The sequence below is a fragment of the Ambystoma mexicanum genome, chromosome 4q (genome assembly GCF_040938575.1).
Source record: "Ambystoma mexicanum isolate Mex_15411 chromosome 4q, UKY_AmexF1_1, whole genome shotgun sequence".
Lineage (NCBI taxonomy): Eukaryota > Metazoa > Chordata > Amphibia > Caudata > Ambystomatidae > Ambystoma > Ambystoma mexicanum.
The window spans coordinates 393,362,522-393,383,066 of NC_090928.1; the positions used below are offsets into that span (position 1 = coordinate 393,362,522).

The 20,545-nt window shown below is 45.7% G+C and overlaps 1 protein-coding gene across 1 annotated transcript in view; it reads left to right on the top strand.

The window, feature by feature from the left end:
- The window catches only part of MTR (5-methyltetrahydrofolate-homocysteine methyltransferase), a 1,960,411-nt gene that overhangs the window by 1,246,393 nt on the left and 693,473 nt on the right, over positions 1-20,545 (top strand). Inside the window, exons 21-22 of the mRNA XM_069607970.1 lie at positions 6,620-6,727; positions 20,364-20,464. Of these exons, the coding sequence (XP_069464071.1) occupies positions 6,620-6,727; positions 20,364-20,464 (209 nt within the window). The remainder of the gene's footprint in view (positions 1-6,619; positions 6,728-20,363; positions 20,465-20,545) is intronic.

The following is a 20,545-nucleotide window of genomic DNA, read 5'->3' on the forward strand; positions in this document are numbered from 1 at the left end:
CCCAACTAGGTTGTCCGAAATACATCATTCATTTGATTGAAGACCTCCACACTGACAACACTATAAAGATCAGACTAACAAATGATGGGAAGCTATCCCAACCGGTTAAAACATTCAGAGGGTTGAGACGGGGATGTACACTCGCGTCAGCACTATTCAACTTCTTCATCGCGGACGTGGGAGAGTCCTTTAAAATCATCTTTACAGATCCACCAAAACTAATCAACGAAAGCATCCCTTTTCTAATGTATGCAGATGACCTGGTTATCATGTCAAAAACACCTAGGGGCCTAGAGAAGGCTCTGAATGCGATAATAACTTACACTAATGCTAATCATCTAAGCATTAACCGTGAAAAAACTAAAGACATGATCTTCAATGTCACTCAAAGAACATCAAGAGTAATGTTTACTTGGAATATGATGGGAGAAACCCTTCAAATAGTGAACCATTATACATATTTGGGTGCCCAAATCTTCCCAAAGGATCAAACTGCTGCGTATAAACAACAGCAACAAGATAGGGTAACAACATTTATCCAACAAACTAAGATCATTCTAAGGAAATACGGGAAGTTCACTCTGGTCCCTGCTCTATCATTTTACAATCAGAAAGTATCACCTATCTTGTTATACTCCTCGGAGACCAGACCCATCATAAAGGAGGAATTTTGGCACAATTTAGAAGCAAAGTATTGGCGAAGCGTTTTGCATTTGCTTACATCAACCCCATTATCCATCATCAGATACGAGCTGGGGCTGATTTCCCTTTACATGAGATATATATGGCTAATAATAGCACTGTTTAGAAAATGTTTATTGGCCTGGAACTCAACTACAGTTTTGGGAACATTGGCAGCCTATATTTTTGTGTCAAAATACACTTTTATATCAAAATGGCACAACCAAGTTATCCACACTCTGGTGATGATAGATGCCTCCTTGCTAAGTCTGCTTCAGAAGCATTTTTGCTATGGACTGGAATAATACCAAAGTAAAATGTTCCAGCTACCGTGCTTTTGACCCTACAACTCTCACAGTAAAGAACCACTCCTTCCCAGAACGCTATCTGATTAGGTCTCCATCCATAAAACATTGAAATGATCTGCTTCGATTACGACTTAATCTCTGGTCAACAAGACAGGTGATGGCCCGGCGCAAGCTTATTAATAATGACCAAAAGTTCTGCAGATTTTGCAAACAGCAAGACACAACCGAAACATTGAGACATCTTCTCACTGAATGTGAGACACTCCTAAGTCTCCGAGTGAAATATTTTAAACACTTAACTGAACCATTTGGTGTTTCAACATCGGACATATTGTGGAGCACTATCTACTCTGGTATTTCCACTGCGGTCTCGTTAGGAGCCATTGCATTTCTGTATGAGTTAAAATTAGAAGAAGTAACTAAGCAGTAGTAAAATGCCATGTGTTAATCGATTAATCGGTTAATTTGTAGATGGTTCACTGTAAATTACAATTACAATACCAAGGTGTTGTGTCTCAGTTTTAAATGATATATGTTGAAAGATTTCTGAAAAATTCTGTAAATTTTTGTACATTTCTGTAATTTCTGTTTTTTATATTAAAAAGTTAATACATTTCAGCTATATCAATAAAAATAAAAAAAATATCAGTTGTGGTATTGAAATCTTTGGGAAGGAAACCCTTAGACCTCAGGATCTAGAACACTGTCTTGAGGACAGAGCCTCACAACCCTTTTCTCTTGAACTGTGCTGCTTGGAACTTGGGGATGGGAACCCCGAGGAAATCTCACCATAGTATAGGGCAAGTTAGGCCTTCAACCATCCTGACATTTGCTTTAATACATTACTTTGTTTAACTTTGTCTGTGTCTTGCTTCATGATGCCTTCACAGTAGGGACAGGAAGAGTTGGGCAGTCCCTGAGGGAGTTTAGATAGTTGCCATTTAGATAATAATCTTTAGTACAAGATAGTGTTTAGACAATAGTGGTCCACATTCGGTAGCACCAACCGGGGTTTACGGACACCTGGGTTAGGTAGGAGGGTCAATAAATACAAGACAAAAGAGAGAGGAAGGGTCCTTGGCCCCTCAACCCCTCAGCAGCTTCAATAAAAACCCATGAACCATCTTTGCGACTGATTGATTCTTGTACCATCTGTGACACAGGCCTCCATTTATCACCTGACTTTGAAAGGGGCTAGTCTTTCTTTGCAGCTACATGATGTAACTCCTGTGTGTGGTATTTGTTGATCCCTCAGTCCTCCCAAAGGCACCCTGTGACATGCACGGTCCTTACTGTCCAAGAAGAACCCACTTGTCTCGCAAATGAAAATATCCTTCACAGGAAGTGAGAAAGTGTACCCAATACGATATTGATGTGGAGGAAATGAGTACAGGGGAGGAAAGACCCCCGCTTAGCAAATCTGTGCCAGGATGGTTTACTATGCCTGCAAATAATCTGGACCAAATATAGTGCTGGACCCTGACCATGGATCCAGTCATGGAACAAGGTGTTATGGCGAGTGAACCACTAGTAACCAAATCTTAGCATTGATCATGGAGAAGAACCCAACAAAAATCATGTAGTAAATGAAATGAAATGAAATGAACTACCTCCCTCGTAGGAACACTAGTAATTGCACTAGTGGCAAGATGATGGACAGGCTATTTGAGACTTCGAGCTACAGGGACTGGGCGAGGGCCAATTAGCTTATTAACACACACAAACACCTGAGCTTAAGTGTAAACAAGGGTTATATAACTTTGGAGTTGGTGGACCAAATAAAGACTCATAAAATTAAAAAGACTGATCTCAATGGGCATATGAACCAACCACCCAGGAAACATAGTGCAACAGTTTCTGCTAAAGCCAAACTATAAAAATGAGGCACAAGCTTCATGACTGTGAGGGCGTCAGGACAGCGTTTCAGTGTCCAAAAGCCAGGAATTTGGATGGAGAAGCCTGTGAGTAGCCTGCTGGGGGGTCTCACAGATACTGGTGGTAACTTCAAAGCCACCAGCACTAACTAAAGTAGTTTGCACCCTTGCGTAAACCCTTGGTGGGAGGTGGGGGTCATAATGCCTGCAGCCTGACAGATTTCAAGGTAAGAGTGAAGAAAATCCCACCTACAAAACTCCCTAGGGCAAGCTACAGATCTTTCCTGCGAAAATCAGCTGAAGTCCTTTAAGACAAGAGGGGAGGCTACACGTCTTGCCTTGATAAAGCATCCAGAAAGAGTTAATGGAGAAGGTCCTGTCCCAGTAGGAGTTCATCAAGGCTACAGAGTTGCAGAACTACTTAATGTTGTAATTGTGTGTTTTGGCCAAGACATAGTAGCAAGATGGGGTACTTTAAAATGTCACCGAGATTGAGTGATTTGAAGGATGTTCTCTTTAGTGGGGGAGTTGGTGGATATTTCATTTAGTATAGCAGGTCCTTTTAGAATAGGTCCTTTCCTGCACTGGATTTATCCATACAAATGGTTTAGCAGCATTTCTATTTAATTGTTTTCAATTCAATAGCTATTCATCAGATCTTTTCCCAATATTAATAAAGGTGTCAAGACAGCCCTACGTGTTGGTTGTTCAGTTATATCCACCCTCCAATGCTTTCTTGAGAAAGTTTTGCACTGTTATGGAATCATTTGAAAGGGTGGAATCATTGCCAGCCTGTAAAATGCTCATGCTTCTGAAATTATAGTCTAATTCTGAAATTGATTTTCCCTTCTGAAGTTGTTGTCCTATTATTTAATTATTGACCCTTTCCACGTTTGTGGTTCCTTCCACGCAAACATCTCTTTTTGAGATTGCACTCCTCTGCTGAAATTGTCACCTGCTGAAATGGTTGTCTTTATGTCCATGAATGATGTCCCGTGACCACCCCCTTAATTATTTTATTTTTAGTTACATTAAGCTATTAGCTGAAAGCATAACTTTACTTGCCGTAAGGAAAGCATGGTGTTGGGTGGGTTTCTTGGCACTGTTAGTTGCATGGAAATAGTGACCCTTATTGGGGCACATTTTACTAAATGGTGTCCCTTTGCTGGCATTTCTTTGAGTTTGGCTTCCTTTCTGGGTAATGTCGCACATAATTAAAATGAATACTGGAGCCAAAAAGTGGCCAGTGCAAACAATGAGGTCCAGATGAGGTTTTAATCTCTCAGGGCTGCATCTAGACTCGCACTTTCATTTTGCACTAGTATTAGGGCTTCATTCAGACTTGGATTCATAAAGGTCTGTGAACAGCGACCTGTAGTCATTAAAGTGATAAAGGACCTGCGCTTGGGCAACATTTTGAAGGGGCACTGTGGGACTGAAAGTTACCATCCTTCTAATCTGAGTTAAGATGCTGTGTTTTGAATTTTTTCTCCCCGTTAGATGCCTTATGTCCTTCAGTGCCAGTACACTAAATCCCCGCTTTCCCTGTACAAATGACCGGACACAGCTATATATGGGGTTCCACTGACCAGTGGCAGTTTTGTTTTATTCATGTGGGCTACAGCCTGTTGTACCCTTGGCATGTCCCCATTGGGAACACCTATATAAATCCAGTACTGATTCCAATTGCCAGACCTTGTTCCTGTGAGAGTGAGTGGACACAAATGTCACCAAATATAGTCATGGCTATTGACATTTTTGTAGAGCGAGGGCTGTAATTGTCAGAATTAAATTACCTTTTTCGGGAATGCTATCTGGATTAAACTACACTTGAGAGGAAGCCCTGGAGAAATTCAAATTGGAAAACCTGCAGTGATTGGTTGGCTAGCAACAGTTTGAAAAAAGGGACCCTTGGATTTTGGAGCAGAGTTACCCACTATGCCCCCAATTTGCCATGTAAACTAAGGTAATGCATTCTTAACGTAGCAAACCCATGCCCACAGGAAACCAAAACATTACATCAGGACTCTGAGGAATCCATCGCCTATCATAACCGTCTGAATTAGACACAGTCTGCACATTCAATAGAGGAAGGATCTAGTCTGTCTTCAATATGTGTGAGACAATGCCTTCAATGAGGGTGTCATCAATGATGTGGGGGTAGTGGGACAAGTGCATTACCAGTGCTAGCCATGATGGTTAGGCCTGGAAGGATGCTGACTAGGTGGATGCCTTAAGTGCTGTGGGTATGCGGATCAGTTCAAGTTCAGTGGTCTTAGTTTGTCCTATTTGGCGTGTCCTGTAGTGGAAAGGGTGGGATCTCTTTGCTGAGATGTGTGCTGGCAATGTATTGTCAATGTTATCTGTGAAGCAGTAATTGATCATGTTATATTTGTTGGTTGTGTAAAGGGGTATACTACTGCCATATCAGTATTTAAAAGAGCACCTGAGGAAGGCCCTTTCCTCATAATCTCCACTGTAATGCAGTACTTGCAGGGTTTGTACAACTAGTTTCCCCCACACCTGTTGGCTGTCACTGTGTACGATCAGCTTAAACGATGGGTGCTTCATATAAGCCCCTCCCTGCATTCGTGTTCACTAAGTTTTCTCACTCTTAAGGTGATTTTCCTGTTAGCCATGATTTCCGCAAGACAGGTGAGTGAGCTCCTTTGAATTTTCTGTTAAACCTACCTACTTTCCCAAAGGGAAAGTGACTGAATGAGACGATCCTTCCTAAGGTGCTGTTCGATTTCCATATCTCCCATAAAATATAGCTTCCTGTGTTTTTTCCTCCATCTCACACATACAAGGTTGAGGAGCCATTGCATCGGTTGGTCCCGGTGTGGGCTTTCCGCTAGTAAGTCTCTGGGTATCGGGACGTCATCAAAGATGACCAGCTTTTTGTGGGTTATGCTTTGATTTGGCTGGAAAAGATGTACTTGAGGGGTTCAGGGCTCATTCAACAATAGGCCTGGCTGCCACCTCTGCCTTGCAAAGGGGGAGTCCCCCTATCTTGGATATTTATCAAGCAGCTATGTGGACCTCGCTGCACACCTTTGCCAAACCTTACTGTTTAGATTCTTTTTCAGAACAGGACGCTTGCTTTGGTAAAGCGGTCCTCCAGAGTTTTCTCCTGTCGCTGAGACTGTATCATAAATTAGGAATCCTTGGGAGGAATGAATCCATTAAAAGAACAAATTACTTATCTCTGTAATGTTCTTTCTGATGGATGTTCCTCCTCTCCTTCCCTGCCCTTCTTGTTGGATAGCATGTATACCTTGTATGCTCTGTGGTTTCTCAGCAGCAGAGTGTTAAGGGAAAAGGGCAGAGGTGAGGTCCTGGGGTGCTGCTATTCTTGGCCCGGATGTCACTTTCATGAAGAGCGTGTAGTGGCCCCGAGCTGAACCAGAGCAGTGCTGCGTTCACCAATGTTAAAAAGGTTCTGAAGACAGCTGGACAGGGGATTGAACATCCTAGATTTGGGATCTGTGGGAAGAACATCCATCCGATGGAACGTTGCTGAGAGGTAAGTAATGTGTTGATCCACACGCTTTTGGAGAGCACTGATGTTGAACGCAACCTTCAATAGTGTTATTCTCATTTTGGAAATGTTTTCATTTATTTCACTGTGTGTTCTGGATGTACATATTCATTGGCTGCAGTATTTCTCACTATTTTGTCATCCTTTGTAGCACCTCATTGATGATCGTGCAGAAAATGCAGTGTCTGAAGTTATTTTATCTCTTCTTATGGCAGGTGATAAAGTCAGCCCGTGTTATGAAAAAGGCCGTTGGACACCTCATTCCTTTCATGGAGAAAGAAAGAGAAGCAGCAAGAGCTTTGTCAGGCTCAGTGGAAGAAGATGTAAGTCTGTCAGTTCATTGCTGGTAAACATAAGTATTTGTCTATACATGGTTGGTTTAAATGGATTGCTTTTCTCCCGCAGATTCCGCATCTTGATAGATATACATCATCCAGCTCTGCTGTTCAGAAAATGTTCGACAGGGGTCGTCGTGGACCTCGACTCGGTTTTCGATCCATCTTGCACACTGGTCGATCGTCTGCTCCGGAAGTGACGTCAGGCGCCATATATACGACATCACTATTCCCCATGCGTCAGTTCCTTTTTCAGCGCGCTCACACTCTGCATCGGGAACCTTCTCGAGTTAACTCGCCATTTTCAGACAAAGTTGTTTCATTTTTACCCCAATATGTCTTTGCAACGTATCTCCGGTTTCAAGCGGTGCTCCAATAACGAGGCCAAAATGTTGGTGATGCCAAAATGTTGGTGACGGACCCACACAACGTCTGTTTATGGTGTTTGGGTTCCACTAACGACACAGAAGTCTTCGCGTTGTGCGTCAAGATGCAACCCAAGACCCGGCAAGAAAAGCTGGTAAACTGGCCCTGAGCCGACCGTCACCGAAATCTCTGGCGCAGCCTCTTGTCTGGTTGTCTGAGGCCGAGACTGAAATGCCCAATTGTCACGACAAGGGCTGGCAACGCAAAAAGACGAAAAAGAGGTCCCACTCCAGAAGCCATGCCTCATCCTTTTCCTCACGGAAGAAGAAGCGATGCTGCCATCAGCAGGAATCTGTTTCTTCCTCGGAGTGATGTAAGCCCTCTAAGGGATCGACCAATCGCGAAGAGTGGGATTCTTTTAAGAAAGATATGCTCTAAATGTTTCGCCAGCAGGCAGCTGTCTGCGCGGCTCCAACCCTCAGCCAGCAGGCCTTGGGGGCTAAAGTGGCCCTTGGCACACCCGACACCACGCTTGCCAGGAAGTTGATGCCTTCGGCCCCGACAAAGCCTTCAGGCCCCGTGCCCCAAGAGGTGCTAAGCCTCTCCAACAGCGTCCATCGTCCGTAGGAGCCATCAGCGCCGGTACCCACTCCATCGTCCTCTAAAGCTGCGCTACAAGCGGCTACGCCCTCTGCGTCAGTAATCGGGTCCACGGCGCTGAAGGAAAAGCCCTCAACATTGACCAGCGACATTGGCGCCTTTCAGCCGCAATCCAGGACAGGCTTTTTTGACTCAATGCGGTCGATTTTCAGCACCAATCATGCCGAGGAGTACGAATAGGTATTTCCCATCTTTGTGGGATCAGGCGGTGCCGACTATTTTGAGGACCAAGATAATTTGGTGGCACTTGCTCAGGGGCATACAAGATGCCAGTGGTTTGGACACATCTCAGACCTTGCATCTCAGACCTTGAGATGCAACAAAGACAGCCCTACACTCACTCTAATGTCAAGTTTAGGAGATTAGTGGAGAAGGTGGTTGATACCCTCAGGCTCAAGTCGTCCGCCACGATATCCTGAATAAGGGCCCGGCTATTGAGCACATGCCCTTCAATCAGGCCATAGGTGACCCTTTGTCTTCAATCTGGTGAAATCCATGCACTTGGCTCCCCGCGAATACCAATGTGATGGGGAAGTACAGGCCAGGAAGAGGGAACTGTTAGGGAGAATTCTCTCTTTAGGCTGAATTTCCTAACCTAGTGAGTCCCCCAGCAGCTTTGCTGGATTTCTGGAGTTTGTTTTTTTCTCCTGCCAAGAGTGAGACTCTTTTTCTCCCACTCTTGGACATGATTTATGGTGTTCCTTTGACAGTTAATGTGTTTTATGGGCTATGGGGTCCTTTACTCCATAGGGCCTCATGTGTTTTTACTATGTGTGTTACACAGCACCCTCCGTGCAGTGACACAGGGGTGTCATAGTGACACCCCACCATAGACTCCATACCCTGGGACTGACTACTGTCTTCCACGGCATGTAAAGTCACCATTGGCTTTACTAGTCCCAAATTATTAACAGAAACCGGTAAAAACCATCATATTGTGGACGTACTGGTCGGGGCAATTCGATTGCCCCGGGGTCTGTTAGTCGAGGGGGCACGTCTCCGTCCCCCCTGATCGAGTTTTTGGCTGGTGGCAGTGGATACTACTTTTTATATTCGACCGCGAATATATCCCTATGGGATTTTCCCATTGTTCGAGGCTACCAACTTTAATTATTTAATTCTCATAGCCTCGAAAATACCGGCGGTTTATTTAATTAATATTAATTCGCCGGTTGGTATTTTTTGCCAGAACTCGATTCTAAAATGGCGTTTGTGTTCTCTTCTGTGACTCCAACCCAAGCCTTTTGTTCCACTTTTTGGCGGGCTTCTCCACAGAAGCCTCCAAAAGTGGTGCCACTCTGTCTGGGTACCACAGGGGGTGTTGGAGGGGGTTTAGGCACCCTGGACTGAGTTGCCTCGGCAACTCAAGTCGCACTCTTGTGTGATTGGCCCAAGTGGTGAGCCGGCCGGCTCACCACTAACCATGTTTGATTGACAGCTAGGCTGAGTGAATGGGGGTGTGCTGCATAAAAGTAGGGCTTTGGGGACTGGAACTTCAGAAGTCGCCACAGGACCTGAGAATCTGACGAGGGAGAAGCTGAGCCGACCTACCACGACGACCCCACCGGTGGAGCCCTGCGGAACCGACTCACCACTTCCCGACGACAGAGAAGATCTCCCGGCTGGAGAGGCTTCTTCCCCTGACTGGTGGGCACAACCAGTTTACCTTCTTTTCCTCGCATTCCCAGGAGGTCTTGTGGTCGAATTGTCCGTGCCAAGCACCCCGGCAACCGGATAGCCACTTACCACTGGACCGCGAATAAAAGGACCGCTCCTTTTACCTGAGAACTCCACGGCTAGTTCTTCCCTGGCAGTGCAACGGACTCCTGTCTTCCTCCCCGACGAGATCCTCTCTTCCCCCGGACGAAGCACTGACTTGTATCCGCTGCTAGGAACAACTGCCCCCGCTGGAGTATTCTCACCACTTTAAGGTACCGTGTCCGCCAGGCCTCCCTTTCTAAAGATTGCTACAAGGTAATAATAATCCCTTAACCTTCTGGACTGGGCTGGCCGCCTTGACCATCTAACTGGTCCCTTTCTTTGGTCCAACTCTTTTTTGAACCCTTTCAAGACTTTTGTGCACTTCAACCGTGTGACTTTGAACACATTTCGTTCTGATCCTCTTAAAGTGGATCCCGCCTCCTGAACTCTAACTTCACGGTTTGACTTTGCCTTCCCCTCTTGTGTTCTTGTGAAAGTGTTGGGATCTGTTTCAAATTATACTCTGCTTTTCTCTCCCTTTTTAAAACGAATTATTAGAGTGCCATCTGCGTTAAGCGCTCACCGCTGTCTGAAAATAAATGGGGTTTTACTTAAGACTTGTCTAATATTCTTTTAAGGGAGTGTATAGCTTTTAGTGACCGTGTTTCTTAACTGCTTAACCTTAGTGCCTGTGTGTTTTACTAGATGTGGTTTTAAATAAATAATTATCTCTCTTTTACACCAAGCTCTGGTCAGTGTTTACTTGTTCTACTGTGCTCTTTTGACCTATTGTGTATACTCTACATACTGCCTAACTCTTCTTAAGGGAAGTCTGACTGCTCAGCCACAGCTACCAAGTGAATCTGTGTGGTACAGACTGCTACCAAGTGGGTTTACTGCCAAACACCTGTAGTCTTAAATCTTTTGCAGTGGTCCCAGAGGGAACTGCACAGGTTTCTGCCTAACAGGAACCCTTCCTTCCTCTCAACATACCCTTCCCCGGAAGGTCTGATAGTTCAGGCTGCCACTATATCCTCCCGACCTGCGGCATCCACGTCAAATCTCCCTGCAGACAGGGAAGGGAAAAGAATGGACGCTTTGGCCAAGAAGGACTGTTGCCCCTTCCCAACTCCCCATGTATCTCCTTTCACCTGGCTCCTCCCCCTGTTTAGTATATGAGTAGATTGCCCCCACTATATGTTTATCTCCGGAGTGTGACATTAAGAATTTCTCAAAGGGGGTTAATATTTGCGTTGCTGCCTTCTTAAGAGAGGACTGCATTAACCAATGTCTTATTTGTGTATATCTAAACCTCTCTCCTTCTTCCAGCACAAAATCCATCTTAAATCAGATGAATGATTTAATTTCTATCCCCTCAAACATGTCCCAGATTTTACGGCAACTTCCCTCCCGCACTTTGCTAAACCCTTCTCCTCTAGCCCACGGGGTGAAGTGTGGGTTGCCAAAAATTGGTGTACATGGAGATGGGAAGGTGGTAATGTGGGGCCTCCTTATAAGTTAATCACAGGATTCCTCTACCAGGGGCAGTATCTTACTACAGTACATGTTTATTGGCCTGTCCTCCTTTGGTTTCCAAAGTACCTCCTCTTGTTTCCCTCCTACCACCGCGTTATCCATTACCCTCCACATCTTATCCCAGTCATCCCTCAGCCAGTCCCTTATTACCCTCAATTGTGCCACCAAAAACTACATCTTAAAATCTGGCTCCCCCATTCCGCCCCCATTTCTTGGCCTTTTGTTATTGCACACAAATCTCCCTGTGTATTTTTGGATAGCTTGGAAGAAGAACGCAGGAAATTGTGTTGGGAGATTTGTGAAGTAATACAACAATTGAGGAAGGATACATCTTCAAAACATGTATTCTTGCTATACATGTTATCGCCAGGGGACCCCAATCAATTTATTCTTTTGTCCTCTTGCAGAGGCGGATAGTTAATTTTAAAAAAAGCTCCTCCATTGTTTTTGTTAATTTATTTCCTAAAAATGTTATGGCCTTCTCAACCCATCTGTACGGGAGCCCAGTTTTGAGCCCAATTTATATTTCTCTCGGTATCGTCTGGTCAGGACTTCCAATTTGTGGGTGTTTGTGTTAAGCCCAGCTACTGACCCGAACAGTTTCATCTCTCCGTCCATAGCGATAATTGAGATTTCCGGCTTTGTTAACGTTAATAACATGTCATCCGCAAAATTCAGCGATTTTGCAGACCCTTCCCCCAACTGGTATCTCCATTATCTCCCCATTGGCTCTCACTGCTGCCAAGAGTGGTTCCAAATGAATTGCATAGAACAGGGGTGAAAGAGGACAACCCTGCTTTATGCCCCTTTATACTTTGATGGACTCTGACAGATGGCTGTTGATTGCTAGCCGTAAGGAAGGGTTATGGTAGTTGACCTTAATCATTGTTTGAAATTTGTTGCCGAAACCCATTTTCATAGTGGGAGTCCAGAACTGCTACTCTACCCTATCAAAGGCCTTTTCGGCATTGAATGCTACCAGGAGGGCTGGGAGTTTTTTAGTTTACTTTTCTATCTGATGCGCTATCCTCCTTGTATTATCGCTCGTCTGTCTGCCCCTAATGAAGCCTGATTGATCCGTGCTAATGATGCTTGGGGGAATTTGGTGCGCTAGAACCTTCGTATATATCTTAGAATCCACATTAATTAGGGCTGTCAGCCTATACGAACCACATGCAGTCGGGTCTTTGCCCGGCTTTGGCAATAGAACTACTTTCACCTCCTCCATAGATGGAGTGATTTGCCCCGCCCTCCACATTTCGTTAAAGAGAGGTACCAGATATGTACCGGATATGGGATTAATGTCTCCCTAAAGGTTTTGTAAAAATTCTGGGGTGAACCCATCCAGACTTGGAGAGTTATTGCGGGGTAATGACATTATGACCTTTCACACCTCCTCCTTTGTGATATCTTGCTCCAGATTCTCTCTCTCTCTCTTGCTCTGTTATTTCTGCTGTCATGCTTTTGTCAATGTATTCCACCTGTTTTGTTTCTACTGGATTTTTCAAGCTCTATAGCTCCGTATAATATCTAGTGAATTCTGTGGCAAAGTCCTCAGCCTCTGTACTCATACCTCCCTTCCGCCCATATTTTTATTATGGTTTTGGCCTTCTTTTCCCTACTCCGCATCCTAGCTAGTAGCCTGTCTGTTTTATTTGCTTTAATGTAGATTTTTTTCTTTCAGCAACAAAAGGGATTGTTCTGCCACCTTAGCCTGTATTAATTCCAATTGGCCCTTTATGGCCCTATATTCCGTTCTTGTTTCCCCACTCGCTCCCACTCTCGTCCTAGTCATTACCTTCTTTAATTTTTCTTCTAGGTCCTTTTCAACAGGTCTCAATTCTCTGTCCCTACGGGCCTTGATCGCAATGATTTCCCCCCTGATCGTTGCCTTGAACGTATCCCACCTCATCTGCAAGTTTGTGTCCTTGGAATTGTTGTCCCCAAAAAAGCTCTCCATCGCTCCCCTAATCCCCTCCCTTAGAGTCTGAGTATTGTCCTAAAAGAAGAATGCAGGGTACCCTCCATTTCCATAATCCTAAAGGCCCTGTTCTCCTTCCGATTTTTAATGTCATTGGTGCATGAACCGATAGTTATTCCCCGTTAGGGAGAATTCTCTGTAAAGGCTCATTTCCCAAACCTAGTGAGTCCCCCAGCAGCTTTGCTGGATTTTTGGGGTTTATTTTTTTCTCCTGCTAAGAGTGAGACTCTTTTTCTCCCACTCTTAGACATGATTTGAGGTGTTCCTTTGACATTGTATGTGTTCGATGGGCTATGGGGTCCTTTACCCCATAGGGTTTCATGTGTTTTTGATATGTGGGTTACACAGCACCCTCCGTGCAGTAACCCAGGGGTGTCGTAGCGACCCCCAAACATAGACTCCATACCCTGGGACTGACTTCTGTCTCCCAGGGCATGTAAAGTCACCATTGGCTTTACTAGTCTTAAATTGTGAACAGAACCGTACAAACCATCATATTGTGGACGTACTGGTCGGGGCAATTCGATTGCCCCGGGGTCTGTTGTTCGAGGGGGCACTGTCCAGTCCCCCCCCCACCGAGTTTTGGCTGGTGGCAGTGGATACTACTTTTTATATTCGACCGCGAATATATTCCTATGTGATTTTCCCATTGTTCGAGGCTACCACTTTTTAAAATAGCCTCGAACATACCGCCGGTTTATTAAATTAATATAAATTCACCGGTTGGTATTTTTTGCCGAAACTTGGTTCCAAAATGGCGTTTGTGTTCGCTTCTGTGACTCCAACCCAAGTCAAGCCCTTTGTTCCACTTTTTGGTGGGCTTCTCCACAGAAGCCTCCAAAAGTGGTGCCACTCTGTCTGGGTACCACAGGGGGTGTGGGAGGGGGTTTAGGCACCCTGGACTGAGTTGCCTTGGCAACTCAAGTCGCACTCTGGTGTGATTGGCCTAGTGGTGAGCCGCCCGGCTCACCACTAAGCATGTTTGAGTGACAGCTAGGACTGATGAATGGGGGTTTTCTGCATAAAAGCAGGGCTTTGGGGATTGGAACTTCAGAAGTCGCCTCAGGACCTAAAGAATCCGAGGAGGGAGAAGCTGAGCCGACCTGCAATGACTACACCACCGGTGGAGCCCAGCTGAACCGTCTCACCACTTTTCCCAACGACAGAGGAGATCTCCAGTCCGGAGAGTCTTCTTCTTTTGACTGGTGGGGATAACCAGTTTGCCCATCTTTTCGCCTTCCTGGACCATCTCCTGGCCGCCTTGCCTGTGCCAAGCACCCCGGCAACCGGAATACCACGGTTTACCACTACCGCGAAGAAAAGGGTAGTACCTTGGAACCGGAAAACTCAGCGGCTGGTTTCTTCCCTGGCAGTGCAGCGACCTTCATCTTTCCTCCACGTCGAGACCTTCTCTTCCTCTGGACGAAACACCGACTTGCACCCGCTGCCAGGAACAACTGCCCCCGTTGGAGCGTTCTTCCCATTTCAGGTACTGTGTCCCGCCTGGCTTCCCTTGCGACAGATCGTTCGGGGTGACAGTAAATCCTCGGCTTTCTAACCTGGGTTAGCCTGGGGCCTGTTAACTAACTTTTCCTGACTTGATCTCAATCTTTTATGAACTATCTACAAAGACTCTTAGGGCATAACCCCACTGTGTGATCCTGGACACATTTCGCTTGCTCTCTCTAAGAGTGGGCCTGGCATTTGAACTCCCTTGCTCTCCAGTAGACTTTGCCTAACCTGTCTCACTGTGGTTCTTGGAAAAGTATTGAAATTGTGTGCTTTCATAACTTTGCTTTTTCCCTCCCTTTTTCTATAACTTATTAGAGTGCCATCTTATGTTAAGCACTCACCTCTGTCTGAAAATAAGTGGCGTTTCCCATTAGGACTTGTCTAATAAGTAATCAGGGTTGTATATATATAATAGTGACTGTGTGTTGAATTTACTTACCTCTTTTTGTGCTAGTGTAATTTACAAGTGTGTCTTTAACTTTTACACCAAAGCTCTGGTCAGTGTTTGCTTGTGCTATTGTATCTCTGTACCTATTGTGTATACTCTATATACTGCCTATCTCATCTTGAGAGAAGTCTGACTGCTCAGCTACCAGGTAAATCTTGGTGGTACAGACTGCTACCAATTGGGTTTACTGCCAACCACCTGTAGTCCTAAATCTTTTGCAGTGGTCCCCAAGGGAACTGCACAGGTTTCTGCCTAACACTACCCCAACTCTATACCCTGTACCAGAATCAACCGTGCACGGAATGACCATATATAGTCAATCCTTGACGACGAGAGGTGAACATGTAAAAATAATGTGAATCCCTCCTTCTCCCCTACCCTTCCCCTCCATACATCCACTAATGCAAGCCTATCCACTTTCTTTACCAATTCTTTTGAGGGTTTTCCCTGTGCACCCTGGCTCTTCCTGCTCCTATCCTTATCTGGGTCCCATGCCAAGTTACAGTCTCCCATCAGGACTATGGGGCCCTTAGCAAATCTCTCCAATTAGACCAATTCATTTTGTATGAAGGTGTCTTGTCCCATGTTGGGTGCATAAATCGTAGCAACTGTATAGCCCTCCCCCTCCCTTTTATGTTGAGTGCTAAGTATCTCCCCTGGGTAACCCTCTCGGTATCAGTAATTGTGATGTCCAAATTATTCCTGAGGGCCACCAATACTCCCCCCTTCTTACACTTGTCAGTGGATTGGTAAATTTGGCAGAAGCCTTGTATTCTTATTCTAGCTCTGTCCCGAATCTGCAGATGGGTCTCTTGTAACATTATGATGTCTCAACCCTCCCTCCGAACATCTTTCCAATGTTTTCCTTTTCACAGGGGAATTTATTCTGTTAACGTTTAAGGAGATAATGCTTAAGTTGTTATGTTTATCCATTATCAAGGGTGTGATATCGGATATTGTGCACCCATTCCCACCTTCCCCTCTCCCTTTACTCCACCCCCCCTTCACTGGGAGAGCTCATCGGCCTCTAGCCCCGCGAATCACCCTCTCGAGGGTCGAGCCCTTTACCAGACCCAGCGTGTGCACTTGCAGGTTCTCCCAAACCCATTTGAGATCCCTCCCCACCTGCCCCATCCCCCGGAACCTTCAATATTGACCCTATTGATCACCCTCCCACCCCCCCAGGCTTACAGACCGAATAGTCCCTTGTACCTCTTTGTAAATTTCGGCGTCATGTGCCCTTTGCAGGAGTCGTCCCCCTCTCGTGCTCTTCTCAGGGTGCCAGGCCTTTCAGCTGAGGATGATATCCCCCTTTCTTATTTCTTTTTGGTTTCGCCGTTGCCCATTACCAGCTCTTTAGTGTGCTCTGGCCTTTTGCTTCAGGGTCCCTTAAGTCCTGGTCTTGCTCTTCGATTCCCAAAACTTGTACTCCTTCATATGTTCCGATTCGATACTGCTTTCTTTGCCCCTCGAAAACCGGCCCAAATGAGAACGTACAGCGATATCGAATATCCTCATCTCGGAGAACCCTCAGGACCAGTGCCATTGTTCTCCTTTTGGACAGAGCTGTCTTGGACAAGTCCTGAAATCGAAATATTTCAGCCGAATTGTAGGTTATTTGTTTTGCCTTCCTTGAAGTTTGCAAGATCTTTTCCTTTGTAATCTTGCAGAGCTGCCAGGACATCCCTTGGCCTTGCCCCCGGTTCTGTTCTTCGGGGCTCCACTGTGTGAATAATATCAACCTTCACTTCTAGCTGTTCCTTCGCCTCCAAGAGGTCAACAAAGATAGCTTTGACCAGCTTTCGAGATCTTTGTCGGGGACTTCCTCTGGCATGTTTTGATTTGAATGTTCGATCTCCCTTACCTTTTTTCTAGGTCTTCCACCTGAAGTTCATGGTTATGGGTCGCGTTTGCCAATTCCAGCAAAGTTTCAGTCTTCCTTGAGTCCTCCATCAATTCTTGAATAGCTTCCTCATTGGTGTCCACCCTTTCTTCTATTTTGTTCACATCCCATTTTATGTCCTGCAGTGCTGCTGCCAAATCTTCTCTCATTATATCCATTTGCTTTTGGACCCTGTCTGCGATCCTATCCCCAAAGTCATTAAAGTTTTGTTTGAGTAGCGCCTGTGTCACTGTTTGGTCTTGAGCTTCTCCTGATTGGAGTCCCCCTTGCTCTGTTTGGTCCAGGCCCTGTTGCGCTCCCTCGGTTGAGCTAAGCTCCTTGCTCCACATCGTCTGCAGATTGCTCTCTAGGGTTTTTCTGGTCTCCTGCAAGGGTGGCAGAGGTTCCTTTCCCTTGTTTTTGGACATTTTTCAATCACCGCCTTTCCTCTTGCCATTGCTTTCGCTCACTGATACTGATTCTCTTTCTGGTAGGCCTCCATGCCCTACCCTCTTCCCCTGTTTAGATTGGGCTCCTCCCCAAATGTTTCCTCTAGACTCCTTGCACAGAGGGAATGGCAATCACCACACTGCCCTTCCAGTGGTTAGTTGGTGTGGCTGCTACTTGATGACAGTGATTTATGACAAATTCTAGGGGTTTCCTTCCAAAAGAAGGCCCCCTTTCAAGTTAGGGGAATATATTCACTCCTTCTCCCCTTGGTCTGGTGTGCTTCTAAGCTTGCCCCTCCAATGATATAGCCAAATGTGGGTTGTTGGGAGCCAGGTCCGCTATGGACCAGAAGCTGTCCTGTGTACCAGGCCCTGATCCCACTCGCTCCGGTTCTCCTTCACCCCCGGCTTCTGTGGGCCGGGCTGGATAGTCCTCAGCTCTCTGCCGGGGAACTGTTCTTCCGCCTTCCTCCTCTGCGGCTTCTGAATGACTTCCTGCTCCTCCTAGCCCTCCTCCGCGTACAGCAATGTCTTCTCCGGTGTAGGCCGGCCGAGGGAGGCAGCCTGCAAGGCATCTCCCTCTGATCTTCCATCTCTTACGGTATCGCTGGCTCGCCAACTGCTCTCCCTTCACTTCTTTCTTCTTCGCTCTTCCCGCCTCGGGCTGGAACTCGGACGCAAGTCCTCTGGTCTCTTCTCATGCTAACACCATGTTCTGGGGCGTTCCCTTCCGCGCATCACCTTGCCAGAATCCCTCAATTTCGGACGTCGCACTTTCTTCAGGGGGAGGGAAGTATTGATCTCTGCCTACTCGATCTCCTCAGCAGTGTCAATCGCCTGGGGAAGGTATTTTAGCTCACTGAGAAGTTGCTTTTGGTCCCGAGGTTCAGGAAAGTATCGATTATGGTGCTCTCAAACTGGCGGCCATCTTGGAAAGACAGTAGTTTACTTTTGACTGACATACATAGACTTCCCTTCGTTTTCTTTTCCTTAGGGAGCATTCCCACCGTAAAGTTAGGGCAGGATAGGTATTTTTCCATCCTGACCATCAAAAATAAAGGTTTTCCAAATCTTATCTATTTGTCTGTGTCATCTCTTGATACCATGCCTATCTCACAGTTCCCATATATGCAACAACCATTTGGGATATTGGTGACATATGAGAAATTATATCTTTTTTCACTTGCGAGTTTGTCTCCTAAAGGGCCGGTGGGCACCCCCAGTGAGATCCCCTTTGCCCAATCCCCCAAGCAAGTGTTTTGCGTAGCTAGCTCACCTTCCTAGCCTCAAAGCAGGTGGCTCCCCTATGGGGAGGAGAAGGGACTAATTCCCTGGATTTGTCACAATACTTTTCTTTTAGTGCTGGACCCCTCACCTCACTCCCATAAAGTAAGTTAGAATAAGTGGTGTTGTCAAAAAGCTTTATCATTACTTTTGCAGGTGAATTGAAATATATTTGCTTCTTGATGGGGTAAAATGTACAGAACACTTGTTCTTGTAGTGCTTTTATTGCTTGTTTATAACTCCAAGATGCACTTCTTCTGAGATCTAGGTAAGTATAATCTGTAACGTGCTGTACTATAAGGAATAATTTTAATTTGTTGCAATTGTTCTTCACTTTATTCTGGAATACCTTGATTTTGATTTTTACGTTCAACCTGTACGGCCTAGGTCTTGGAGTACTCGTCAAGGAAGTTAGGATTGTATTGGAGTCCTTACTTGGTGTGTTCCAATTCTAGTTGCTCCCTTTTTGTCCGACACTCTTCCCCCTCCTGGCTTCTTGCTCAATCTCTCTGGACTCCTTGATTTTAGCTCCATGGTCTGCCATACAGCTCTCTGGTGTTGCCCAGTGTCCTGAACTTCTTGTCCAGTCCTCTGGGCCCCGAACAGACTCCTGCTCCCTCCTCGCTCTGCCCATTAATACGCTCTCGTCTCCAGCTCCTAATCTTAACCCTTCACCAACAGACTTAAACACAGTGCTTTTTATAGTACCTTTTAGGCCTTCAAGCTTTTCTTTGGTGAAAGGAGATTTGGGTTTGTTGGCTGCAATGGGGGTTGGCTGTCAGTTAGAATTGCCTTGACTTTCCCCTTGGGTATTCCTCTTTTTCTACTAGAGCCTGGCCCTGCCTTCCAGCCCATGTCTGGGTTAAGGGATCTGACGTGTGTCATCGGGCAGATGGTGTAGGGATTAACTGGTGGGCCACACCCCTGAGTATAGCTTTCAATTCTGATGTAAGACCTTCGTCTTACTATGCTTAGCTGTATGAGAGTGAAGGGCATGTGCAATGGATTTCTGAATGGGTGGCTGGCCTGGCTGTCAAGTCTTCCTTCCGACCTCGGGTCTCTCTCTATATTAAGATTGGATGTTTTCACCTACGTGGTGAGCGAAGGATACAGGTGCTGCTGGTTCTGTGGCACCGCATTCCTCAGTTTTTTGGCTACATTGTTCCCAGTTTCAGTGGAATTGAGAAGACTGACCTTTTGGGAGAGTCTGATTTCCATTCTTCGAGATGATCTATGCTTCCCAGTTGTATGCTTGTGTGGTTCGATCAAATCCTCCTGAGCAATTGCTGCAGGGCCCCTGTGGGGGATACTGGATCCCTCACATCCAGGATCCTGGGTGCTATTAAGTACCCATCCAACAGAGCAGTCCTTATTACAGGAAGGGTGATCCTGCCTCCTGTGGTCGACCTGGCTTGGGATGAGGGTCCATTGAGTGTAACCTGGAATCCTCCCCATACGGCTCCCTGGCCCATCATCCTATAGCGTGGGGAGCTTCCTGGCCCCTTTGCTCTGCCGGAAAGAAAACCCCCAAAATAGGCAGGAGATGTTGCCACAGTGGATTTGATAGTTGCACAATTGAATTCTCTGCACTCCATTCTTAACTTGTCTTTAAGAGTATTTTCCCTCTTGCCATTTCGCAAAGACTTGTAGCATTTTTCAATCTTATCCTTCAGGGACAGTTGGGCAATCTGGCTGTTTAGTCTGAATACCTTCAAATCCAAAGGATGACTTGCCTCCTGGACAATTACATCAGTACTACAGAAATTCAGTAATTTAAACACATGCTTTTGTTTTTCACCTTCTAGGATCCTTACCATGGAACAATAGTGCTTGCAACTGTAAAAGGAGATGTTCACGATATTGGGAAGAATATTGTTGGTGTGGTACTTGGCTGCAACAATTTCAGGTAAAGAAGTTGGGAGTAACTTTAGTTTGTGCTTTCCGTAAAGAAAAAGGCAATGTTATAGTTTAATGAATGTTATTGTGC